This window comes from Rhinatrema bivittatum, chromosome 5 (genome assembly GCF_901001135.1).
Source record: "Rhinatrema bivittatum chromosome 5, aRhiBiv1.1, whole genome shotgun sequence".
In the NCBI taxonomy this organism is placed as follows: domain Eukaryota; kingdom Metazoa; phylum Chordata; class Amphibia; order Gymnophiona; family Rhinatrematidae; genus Rhinatrema; species Rhinatrema bivittatum.
Window position 1 is genome coordinate 262189015 of NC_042619.1, and position 12896 is coordinate 262201910.

Consider the following 12896-nt stretch of genomic DNA (forward strand, 5'->3'; position numbering starts at 1 on the left):
AATCTCAGGGCCTGTTGCTCCAAGTAGGTGGCATTGGCCTTCCTGTTAACTGAGGAGACTGAGATGGGGTGTTCCCACATGCGGAGTTGGAGTTTCTTGAAAATATTATGGATCGGAATCGCAGGATGTCCTTAGGAGCGTCGATGAACTGGTGAACTTCCAGCATCTTGTGACACGCATCCTCCTCCTTAAGGAGCTGAAAGGGGATGGTGTCAGCCATAGCCCTGACAAACTCCGCAGGGCAGTGGGGGAGAGGGTGATACAGGGAAGGAGGGGAAGGAGGGGAAGGAGGGGAGGGGAATTGAAAGCAATTAGTGGGCATGGGATAGAGGAAGAGAAAGAAGGGGATGGTAGGAAGAGAGAGGGGGGGAGGGAGTGCTTTGCTGAAGCTGCTACCACTATAGGAACAGCTGTGACTTTGCTGCTAAAGAAGAAAGCACTGTGTCAGGGTAGACACTGAAGGGGAGGGGTGTAATTCTATACAATGTATCTGCCCTGGACACAGAAAAAGCTGGTCCAGCCTCTGATGGAATGGAATGGGTTGGTTGTTTACTCTTTCAAAAAGTACAAAGACTAGGGGACATTCAATGAATTTACTAGGTGATACATTTAAGACAAATAGGAGAAAACCTTTTTTTTTATTCAACACATAATTGAACTCTGGAATTCACTGCCAGGGGATGTGGTAAAGGCTGTTAGTGTAGCTAGGTTTAAAAAGGGTTTATAAATGTTCCTGGAAGAAAAGTCCATAAACCTTAAGTGGACAGGGAAACCTGCTGCTTGCCATGGAATCTATCGATCTTTTGGGATCCTGTCAGGTACTTGTGACCTGGATTGGCCATTGTTGGAAACAGGATTCTGGGCTTGATGGACCTTTGGTTTGATCCAGTATGACAAATCTTATGTTATGTTATGAGGGATGAGATAGTGGGCTCAAAGTGGACAAAAGCCTTCAGGACGATACTTTGTGATACGGTCTCATGGTAAGCTATGCACACACCATTCTTGAAGCATACAAGGACTGTGAAGGTTGGGCCTAGATAAATTAAGATTAACATTTCAGGGACAAAATGGAGGAGAATCATTTCATATCCTGGGGTACTGGGGATGTAGGATTGTGGCTGAAGCAGATGACCAATAAAGTGAGTGATGCAGGACCTAGCAGCCAGTTGGCATTAAAACATAGCAACACTGCAGCACTCGGGGTTAGCCCAGCCCAAGCCAACAATAGTAATAGTAATATATGTTGGCAACTCAACAAATCATCCTGCAGTTTTCAGAACTGTAAACCCAAAAACGCTTGTTCCATATGTTTCACGCAGCACTCAGCAACCAGGAGTACTAAGGGGGGCATGGCAGGGAGTTCCAATAAATCCAAATGATTCTTGTATCTTCCTTAAAACTCCATCCCTGATAAGATCGTCCAGTATGGATCCATAGCTCTTCCGTTACCCTAGGCACAGTGCCACATTGAAAATAGCTCAAGGCTTTTGGGAAGAGTTTTTAACGAGCCTTCCATAGTGCATTATGCAGACATTGTTCAGCAGAAAGTTGATGCAGAAGCGGCCTTGGGCAGAACGGCAGGTCCATCATCACCTCAAGTCGAGGTGATGATGCTTTTGCCTTTGGCAGTGTACCAAAAAAAAAAAAAAAGGAGACAGGCAAATTTCATCTCATACAGAATCTGTCTTACCTGTGCGGGGAATCAGTAAACGATCACCTACCACCAGAGGAATGAACAGTTCAGTATGTACCCTTTGACAGCACAATTGCCTTATTGAGGCATTATGGAAAAGGGGCATCTGAACATCTGATTAGAGGTCTTATGCCCACAGCTAAGAGTCTGTGGGCACCAATACCTACTGCAGATACTTTCAATGTTGTCTCAAAAACACCAAAGGTTGACAGGACCACCCGTTTTCCACACTCCATGCCTTTGTCCACAAGTACTTTGAAGTTATCATGATGCTTCTGTGGAAGCTGCCCTCCAGCTTATTTCATTTACTTCAGAATGTCCCACATACTGGCTCATGAAGAGCTGTTGGGCTGCTATGTGGGCACTGAGCTTAATTCCCTGGAAAAAAAATACTTTTCCTCCCAAGCAAGTCCAGGATACGAGAATCCTTCCCTGGGGCATGAAGGAATGGGTTCTGAACCTCTTGGCTTTCATGGACTGGAATTGCCACAATATCTTTAGGGACTCCATGAATTAGAGAATGTCCAGCATCTTTGTTCTGAATTTTTCTTTTGCCAATCTCCATATAAAGCAGCAAAGGAGAGGTCCTCAGAAAGAGAAACACTTTCTCCTTTATCATGGAGGAGAAAGGTCAGAGGGGGAAACCCAGTGATGCCTCCATCAATAGCCATATCCCCAGGAATATTCCGAGTCCAAGTCCAACTAATAAGTTGGGGGCATAGACTTGAATCTTGCCCGGTTAACAGACAAGGCTTCAGAGAGGGCAGTGCTGGCCTGCTGGGCTCTAGACCCCAACAAGCTCCTGCATCTTAGGGAAGTTTTCTCCTTCGATAGGCTAGAAATCATCATCAGTGCAGCGATAACAGTGCTGTTCCATTGGACACCAGCAAGGATTCCAATATTGGCTCGATATCTGGGACACCGATGCCATCTAAGCCACCGATGCTTAGATGGCATCTGTGGCTTAGATGCCACCGATGCCATCTAAGCCAAAGCACCAATGCTCTGCATCAAGGCCTTCTGTATTTTTCTATCCATTTCCTCTTCAAAGATTGCAATTGCCAACATGGCCTGTGAGGCAGGAGAGGAGGCCATGTCTTCCTAGGATACCAGAGGTGTATTTGGTGGTCAACACCTGGACCCTTGGAGACTGACACAATCCCCGAGAAGGTACAGTAGAGCTCTCCTCACCATGGGAACACTTTAGGGGATTCAAGGATGCCGCAGTCTCCCTATTGGTGTCATGCATTTATGGAGACTGATACTGATGCTTTTTGGCCTTCACCTAATGTATGTCATTGGAGCTCCTCAATGCCGGAACCAAAGAGGCTGAACCTTTTTGCTCTTTTTGAGTGAGAGAATAGATGACTGTTCATCCTCCACTGGGTCCCTTCCTGGTGATGATGCTGAGGGGGCCCAATGCCCTATCAATGTCGATGCACCATCAGCAGTCAGTGCAATTCCCGGGTCTTTGGATTTTGATGCCTCCAATGAGCCAGACTTATGCATCCTAAAGTGCTTTTCTGTGAGATCAAGCCAGGATTGACTTTCCCCCAAAGATCATAGTTGTGCAAAGGAGGCACCCCCAGACATTGTAATTGCCCTAGGAAAGGACACATCTATCCTGGGACTCCATGATAAGACAGGAACCCCTCACACAGGTGGCACTTGTGGAAGCTGATGGCTTTCTTCTCTAGTTAAGGGTATCAAGTGAAAAATAAGCACAGTGAAATCAAATGACTCAATGATAAAACCATGACCAGTATCACCTCAATGCACTAATGCTGGTGCTCCATGCAGCTGCGAAAAAATACAGAAAATTTATACAACAGGCTGATAAGCTACCTAGGTGACTACAAGAAACAAATTAAGATTGCTGGGCTCACAAAAGATGAATCCTGCCTTCTCAGAAAGCAGAAGTTTTCATAATAGCAGGAGAGAGAAAATAAATTGACCTGTCTGCTCCATGGAAAAGATGAGACTGAAGGGATTCCTGTGTAGACCCCTGCATGGCAATATGGCATGCTACACATGTCCGGTAAGGCATGCTCAGTTTCTAGAAATTCCGATATCAAATTTTCATGGAGGGCTCCATCTAATGATGTCATTCAGATATGAGGACTGCCATCCTGCTTGTCCTTGGAGAATATTGGTATTCATGTTTTTCTGTTTCACTATCTACAAAAAGCAGGATCATCAATATTTGGGCCAATACAGTAATGAAAGTCAGAAAAGAGTGTCAAATTGTATAATACATATGACCCTTCTGAAGCTGCACAGTGCTTGGGTGAGATGCATAAGTGAAAGTAACTTAGGAAGCAAGTCGGCACATACCAGTTTTGCATTCCATGCATATGAACTTGCCATCAGGAATTACGTTCAGTCCCAGGCACTCCACATGGAAGAGTCGACAGCAATCTCCTTCGCAGACCACCAGAAACTCACCAACACACTCACAGATCTTAAATAACACAAAACATTCAGATTTCAGAAAACAGCAAGTTTACAATTTCATATCAATAGCTATCAACTTTTTAACTTTAACCACAGGTCAGATATAGGAAAAGCATATGAAACAGTTACATAACTGTTTTCAGTACCCTTAATTCATTTTTTAAATTATCTTCTTTAAGAAACATCATCCCTGCTTCCACAGCAAAAGTTTCCTCACCAATGAGATATTATATTATAATGTACTAAGGAAAATTCACAACCAAGTGACCCAGAGATTGCATTTTCACAGTTTGTCACCAATAAAGACCCAGCCTACCTGACATACTGTGTCTTTCTTGTTGGTTCCAGTACCTCTTCTAGACACACTGGAGTCTACAGATTGAACATCAGAGGCATCAGCATCTGCAGCCGCTGAGGGACTATCTGACCGCTTTCCAAAGCTTGCCTAAACCAAAAGAGCAAGATTATTCTAAAGCAATACTCAAAGTAGAGAAAGTCCTCATCCCATCCTACTTTTAACTCTGAAACCATTACATTGTGGTGTTCCTCTGTACTATCTCCTATTCTTTTTAACCTTTACCTGACACCATTAGCAACTTTAATTCAAAATCTTGGTTTCTCTAGTTATCTGGATGCTGACAACATTCAGATTCTAGCCACTTGTGATCTCAAGTCTACTGATTCCTTGTCAAGCTAATAGCTGTTTGTCTGACGTTGCAAATTGGCTAGACTCATCCCTGAGGTTTTCTCGTCATGTAACCAAGATTGTTCAAAATTCTTTTTTTTTTTTACAGTTTATGCTTCAAATCAAATTATATTTAACATCTTCAGATCTCAATACTCTAACACATGCTCTTATTTTAAGTTGTATTGATTACTGTAATGCTCTACTATATGGATTCTCCTCACATCAACTAAGGCATCTTCACCTAGTACAAAACACTGCAGCAAAACTGATTTTTGAAAAAAAGAAGTATGATCATGTCACTCCTTTCATGCAGGATTTACATTGGCTTCCTATAACTTTTAAAGTTTTATCTTGCCCTTTTTATTACACCTCACTGTTCTTCATGTCCACGTAGATCCTCTCAACAGGAAATGCTTGTCTTACCCTCACCTAGGGATTTTAGGTTAGATATGACCAGAGAAAGGAGTTGTTCTTACCTTATATTTATTTATTTATTTATTTATTTAAAGTCTCTTTTATACCGATGACCGTTCACACATCGCATCGGTTTACAATTAAACAGTAACAGATGGGCGGAAACCCTTACATATAACATTGTAAAACAGCGTAACTTTTGGGCGGGGCCCTTACATGTAACTGATAAAAAGGAGGCTAAAACTTGGAAGGGTATAGAGCTGACTATACTGGGCAGAGTCCATGTAGTCAATAAATAGATACAGCATAATCACTATATACATATAAGAACAAAACTATATACAATAGATAATGACATAAATAGCCGATTCAAAAGTACCAAATCGAAGGGCATAATACAGATTCCACAGGGTCGAATTCCTTAGTCATATAGTAGGATTAATTAGTTAAAAAGAGTTTTAGTAGAACAGGGGGGTTTAAGTAATGGCTGGTGAAATCTGGTAAGCTTGCTGGAAGAGCCATGTTTTCATTTTTTTTTTGAAGGTAGGAGTGTATGTTTCCAGGCGTATATCAGAGGGCAGGGAGTTCCAAATAGATGGGCCGGCGAGAGAGAAAGCTCTGCTTATGGTGGAGGATAATTTAAAAGATTTGATAGGTTGGGCGCGTAGGGTTCCTTGGAGGGCTGTACGTGTTGGTCTATTCGAAGTACGGGGGAGGAGTGGGGGGTTAATCCAGTTAAGGTTAGAGTTCAGCAGACTTTTGTGGATGATAGAAAGGGCTTTATAGCGAATTCGGAAATGTATAGGGAGCCAGTGAAGTTCGATAAGTGTGGGGGTGATGTGATCTCTTTTTTTTGAATTAGTTAGAATCCTAGCGGCAGCATTTTGTAATAGTTGTAAGGGTTTAGTATGAGTAACGGGAATGCCTAGCAAGAGTGCATTACAATAGTCTACCTTAGATAAAATGATAGACTGGAGTACAGTGCGGAAATCAGAAAAGTGTAGCATAGGTCTAAGTTTTTTTATGGTTTGGAGCTTAAAATAGCATTCCTTGATGATGGATTTAATAAAGGGTTTGAAAGTAAGATGGTTATCAATAAGAACCCCAAGGTTGCGAACGTGTGATGGGAAAGATGTGGAAGAGTATGCAGGTGGGATGTCTGGGAGCGGGGGCCCATTTGATATGATTAAGAGTTCAGTCTTACTGGGATTTAGAGCTAGTTGCATGTCGTTTAGTAATGTTTTGATAGAGGAGAGACAGGATTCCCATTTAAGAAGAGCAGTTTGAAGAGAGTCAGAGAAAGGGAAAATGAGTTGCACATCGTCCGCATATATGAAATGCTTGATGTGGAGGTTAGTGAGGAGAGTAGTGAGGGGGAGCATGTATATATTAAAGAGGGTGGAAGAGAGGGAGGAACCTTGGGGAACACCTTGGGGCAGACTAATGGGGTCTGATTCATTGTTATCAACTAAAACAGTGAAAAGACGGTCCTGGAGATATGATCGTATCCAGGATAGGGCATTGCCAGTGATCCCAATACTCCTGAGGATGTCGAGGAGGACATCATGATTGACTGTATCGAATGCCGCTGAGATGCCGCTTAGATTCTACCACTTCCACATGTAAAAATGTTATTACTAATGTAAATACCTATACCTAATGTTATTCTCTATCTTTTCTTCTCTCCTCCCAGTTCTATTACCTTGTTATTTGTAACTGCTTCCTTCTACACAAATAGGTTATTGAATTGTTTACTGTACACCCCTGTTATATGTAAACCGGCATGATGTGTTTGCAACATGAATGCCGGTATATAAAAATTTTAAATAAATAAATAAATAAAATGTCAAGCATGGCAATCAAATAGGAGGAGCCTGAGTCTGAGTCTGAGTCTGAGCCTGAGTCTGAGTCAGTAGCCTATGGAATTCTCTGCAATTAGCTATTCAACTGAAGGAGGATTACTAAAGTTTAGGAAAGTCCTGAAGACTTTCCTCTTTGTTAAGGCTTATGAAAACTGTTTTATGAAAAGTTTCATCTCTGGTTTTCTGATCAGGACTTGTTTTATTGTAATTTTTATGTTATTTTTAGGGTCCTTTATTTTCAGTTTAAACTGATTTTCACCCATAAATTCCCAGATTTTTCCAAAGGTGACAATCAGTTTAAACTGATATTCACCCTAAGTTTAGGATGATTACAAAGCTGCTTCAGAGCTTTAGATGCAGTGTTTTGAGGCCTTCCACCACTGCTGAAAGCCAGTGTGGGCCCAAGTACATGCTGTGTTTCAAGTCCCATCTCCCACTAGTGAAAGCACTCACTCGCCACTGCCTCCCATATTATGTTTCAAGTCCCGCCTTCTCATCCACCAAGCAGCCAGTGTCTGTTGTCATGAATGCATTTTAAGCAGGCCCTGTCCATCAGAAGTAATTCCTGACAGGCTTTCTGGCCCTGCACAAAAGCAGAAGTGTAGGGCATGCTGCTGAAGGAGAGAGAAGCCTGGAACCACCACTAGTAAGGATAAATGCTGTTGCAGTATGGGGGTGGAGGGAGAGAGAGATTCTTGACCATCACACTCTTACCTGTGAATCATTGAGCCCTCTAGAATCTGAATCTGACGTATCTCTGTATGCAGAGCTGGTCATTTCTACATCAGTGGAAGCTCGACTCCTTTTCTTTAGAGGTTTACAGGAATCTGAGATCTCGCTGGCACCTTAACACAATACACTGAAATTATTTTACTAATACGATGCAAAGCAAACACACTAAAAGCCTGGCTTACCAAAACACTAGGACACAGCACTGTGTGTTAATGTCAAAGAGATTAGAGAAAGGTCAGCCCAATGGTCAGTGCGCTGCACTGTCAAGTGGAATATTACCCACTGACTCCCAGCTCCTTGGGCTGGGAAAACAGCTGAAGCAGCACTCACAGCTCTGAAAGAAACTGTCATAGTAAAATAGTAGATGATGGCAAAGAGAGACCAAATTAACCCACCCAGTCTGCCCAGTTCAGATTACTTAGCTTTGGGAAGATAATCATAAATTCCCATTTGCATCCCAACACCAACTTTCCCATAGAGAAATTAGTTCTTACCTGATAATTTCCTTTTTTTTGAGTCCAGCGAGACCAGTCCAGACTTATGGCTTATACCTCGCAACCAGCAGATGGAGACAGTGACTAACAGTTTACAGAAATCACTCCTTATGGACTCCTGTGCTGATCTTAGCCTGCTAGCTTTCTGTGTAACAAGCTAAGATAAACATTTTTAATATACCGAACTCTCCTTCATTCTCCCAAGCAACAACCAGAGGGCTTTCAAGGGAGAAACAAACAGCCTTAATGATACATAACAGCCATAATAATGCATAATCATATAAATAATGTTCCCTCTCCCTGGATCAGTTCCACGTTATATATTCATAACACCCATTCACTCACTTCACTCTGCTAACCAACTCCTGCTTGACAGTCCATCTCTGAAGACTGCAAGGCTTTCCATGACATATGACCACTCTTTCTCCATTTTTAGCCCCAACCTTTGGATCTCCCTCCTGTTAAATATACGCTTGATGAGTTGTTTTTAAAAACTTCTCTCTAATGAGGCATTTGCTTCATCTGGACCTAACCCATAACCAGAGTTGGATTACACAGATCCCTCCCCTAAAAGTGTCAGAGATAACAGCTGTGATATATGTACTGTACATGATTGTCTACCCTGTTTATAGTGATATTTGGTATTATTGAATTTTGTATGATTTTATTGTACTCCGCCCTGAACTACTTTGGAGGATGCGGGTTACAAATACTTTGAAAGAAAGAAAGAAAGAAAGAAAGAGAAATAAACAAGAAATGGAACACACATAACTTACATTCTTTGATAAGATTTACTTCCTCAACATCAAGCATTCCACTAGTACATACAAGCAGTTGTTCTGAAAATGATTCAGGAGAATAATACACTTGGCAGAACAGGCAGAGTCTTAGACTGGTCTGGCTGGACTCAAGGAAAGGAAATTATCAGGCAAGAACTAATTTCATCGTCCTCTTCATCCTGCCAGACCAGTCCAGATGCATAGGATATATCCAAGCTATCCCTCTACTGGTTGGGACACTTGCCAAGCCTATTCTCAAGACTTCCATAACCAAAGGAAGCCTCTTGCCTGACTCGAAGGTCAAGACGAATAGTGCTCTGAATAAGTATACAAGGAAGACTAGGTTGCCACTCTGCAAATTTCCAATGGCAACAACAGACAAAGCTGTGCCAACAAAGCCACCTATACCCTGAAAAAGGATGCCCTCAATTTTTTGTAAAGTGGCAGTCTCTTGGATATGTAAGACTCCCCTATCACTTCCTTACTCCAACGAATTATCAACACTTTTGAAGCTATTCTGACCTTTTTAGAATCAACAAAACAATTGATACTCTGAGGTTATGAAACTATTAGTGACCTTTAATTTCAGCAGAAGAACTCTCCTAACATCTAAATGATGAAACTAAGCATCCTCTTCTCCAATCAAGTTCCTTTAAAAGGAAGGGAGACATACCATTTGGTTAAGATGGAAAAATGCAAAACCATCTTAGGGAGGAATGAAGGAAGCATGAGAATCTAGACTTTCTCACAGGACAGCGGGATGTTAGTCCTCACATATGGGTGACATCATCAGGATGGAGCCCAATCACGGAAAACTTCTGTCAAAGTTTCCAGAACTTTGACTGGCCCCTACTGGGCATGCCCAGCATGGCACTAACCCTGCAGCCAGCAGGGGTCCCCCTTCAGTCTTCTTTTTTCCGCGCAGCAGTAGCCTCGCGGTTTAGGAGCTCTGAAGAGATTCCTGACAGGAATTTTCCTCATGGAGTTAATTAAACTTAAATTGCCCCACAGGGGTCCTTCCTCTAACTTTTCTCAGGCCGCGGTACTCCGGTAAGTTTTTTGACCGTCTTTTGTCGATTACCGTCGAGTTTGGCCCTCGTGGCCTACTGGCCGTCGACTGTACCACGGCTCGATTTTTTTCTATGGCCATGGTGTCGGGGTTTCGTCGGTGCCCAGACTGCACTCGTACCATGTCTATCACAGACCCTCATGGAGTCTGTGTAATGTGTTTAGGCCGTGAGCATGAGGTACTGCCTTGCATCAAATGTGCCCTCATGACACCAAAAGGTCGCAAAGCCAGAATGGAGAAGATGGGACTCCTCTTCAGTGCTCACACCCCGACGCCGTCCATCGCATCGACGTCAACGGAACCGGCACCGACGAAGTCGCACCAGCATTGACCACCATCCGCTGACCATCTGCCATCGACGTCTTCACGGCCATCGACTCCCGTTTCTCCCCCTCAAGATCGAGGGGATCGTAGGGAGAAACACTGCCATCGGCATCGTAAGTCTTGGACCGTCGAGGGAGCGAATCATCGACCTCGCCACCGTCCGAGCCACCATCGAAGAAGCCCCATCCAGAATTGGCACCGACCATTCCTGCGACCGGGACATCGAGGCCACCCTCACCCGATCGGGGTTTGGGAGTCAGCGATTCCGCCTGTAAAGGTGGTCCCTCCGATTGTGCCTCCACCTCCCTCTTCCGTCACGGAGCCGAGGCTGCTTGCCCCAGGTCTCCGGGAAGAACTGGACCGCCTGGTCCAGGAGGCCATCGACAAGGCGATGCAAAGGCTCCAGGTTCCTCCGGCACAGACACCAGCACAGAGAGTGGAACCGGTCACCGACCCGATGACAGCAGCGCTGGCACCGCTGCTATCCCGGATGGAGGCGCTCATGACCGCCCTTCCACCGGTGATTTCCGGGTCTCCGATGGCTCCGGTGCGCTCCCCATTGACAGCTTCATCGGGAGGAGAAACACCGTTCCGCATTCCTCCTTCAGGAGTATTGCTTCAGCCATCGATGCCAATTCGTCCCTTGCCACCGATTCATTCATGGCGCCATCAATGCCTTCGATACCGGCACCGATGGCTTCCAGGCCGTCCATGGTGTCCCCGGCGATTCCTTCGATTTTCTCGGAGCCTCAGCCAGGGCCTTCGGGTATCCAACCCGCTTCTTGTCCTACAGGTCAGTCTGCTGATCCTTATGACACCTGGGGTGATGATACCTCCACAGACACCGATGACTTACCTTCATCTCCCTCTCCTACTGAAAGTAGAAAGCGTTCTCCTCCAGAGGACCTTTCATTAATTTTGTGAAGGAAATGTCAGAGTTGGTCCCTTTTCAGCTTCAGACGGAGCAGGATGATAGGCACCAGATGATGGAGCTTCTCCAGTTCCTGGATGCCCCTAAAGTGATCACTTCTATTCCCGTTCATCAAGTTCTTCTTGACCTCCTCATTGCCCCAGTCCATAGAAAAGCTGACACTACCTATTTAGTACAGTCAGCCCTCGGCTTTCAAAAATCTCAGCTCGACCACCACTCAGTTGTGGAGGAATCGGCTCAAAAGAAAGCAAAAAGGACGAAGCCTCACTCATCTACCCCTCCTGTTAAGGAACACAAGTTCCTAGACAATATTGGTCGACGAGTGTTCCAAGGGGCCATGCTCATCTCCAGAATTGTTGCTTACCAGCTGTATATGACCCAATACAATAGGGTCATTTTCAAGCAGATACAGGACTTCTCTGAAACCCTGCCTGACCAATTCTAACAACAGCTTCAAATCCTTGTCAACAAAGGGTTTGAGGCAGGAAAACATGAGATAAGAACAGCTTATGATATCTTCGACACCTCTACTAGAGTGTCTGCAGCTGCCATTTCGGCAAGACGATGGGCCTGGCTCAAATCTTCTGACTTTCGGCCAGAAGTACAAGACAGGCTATCTGACCTACCATGTGTAGGAGACAATCTGTTCGGTGAACAGATCCAGCAAATAGTGTCTGAATTAAAGGACCATCATGAGACCCTTAAACAGCTCTCATCGATACCTTCCAACTTCCCCTCAAGACAGCCCTTTAGGAAGGACTCTAAGAAGTCATTCTCCCGCCCAAGGAAGTACTATCCTCCACCAGCAAGGTCCCGAACTATGAGGCCTTCCCAAAAAACCTCAGCCTCGCCAGGCCCGAAAGCAAAAGCTGCAAGCAGCTCCCCAGCTGGGTCCTGCTTCAGGTTTTTGACTTTCACATGGAGAGCAGCAGCCTGATTCCTCTGCCAAGCATACCAGTGGGAGGTCAATTGTGCCACTTTCACGGCATGTGGCAATCAATCACAACCGACCAATGGGTGCTAGCAATCATTGCTCAGGGTTACCACCTAAACTTTCTTGCTCTTCCACCGGACTCACCACCTCTGCAAGCATGGAGAGTATCCGACCATTCTGTCCTTCTGGAACAGGAGGTTTCCCTTCTTCTCCAGTTAAGAGCAATAGAACCCGTCCCACTCTCACAGCAAGGCCTAGGGTTCTATTCCCGGTACTTTTTGATCCCCAAAAAATCCGGGGGAGTTCATCCAATTCTGGACCTACGTGCTCTCAACAAGTACCTTCAATGAGAAAAGTTCAAGATGGTAACCTTGGGCTCGCTTCTACCTCTTCTGCAAAGAGGAGACTGGCTCTGCTCTCTGGACCTTCAGGACGCATACACACACATTGCGATAACTCCAGCTCATCACAAGTACCTCAGGTTTTTAGTAGGCCCAAAGCACTAGCAATACCGCGTGC

The 12896-nt window shown here is 44.5% G+C and overlaps 1 protein-coding gene across 5 annotated transcripts in view; it reads right to left on the reverse strand.

Moving 5' to 3' along the window:
- Positions 1-12896, reverse strand: part of NSD3 (nuclear receptor binding SET domain protein 3) — a 502906-nt gene that overhangs the window by 213015 nt on the left and 276995 nt on the right. For 4 of the 5 annotated variants that reach the window (XM_029603933.1, XM_029603930.1, XM_029603931.1 and 1 more), the window contains 3 exons: positions 7829-7959; positions 4467-4595; positions 4031-4157 (listed from right to left, as the gene is read on the reverse strand). In XM_029603933.1, coding sequence (XP_029459793.1) covers positions 4031-4157; positions 4467-4595; positions 7829-7959 — 387 coding nt within the window. Of the gene's footprint in view, positions 1-4030; positions 4158-4466; positions 4596-7828; positions 7960-12896 lie in introns of those variants that run through there. The other variant, XM_029603936.1, reaches the window with a different exon arrangement.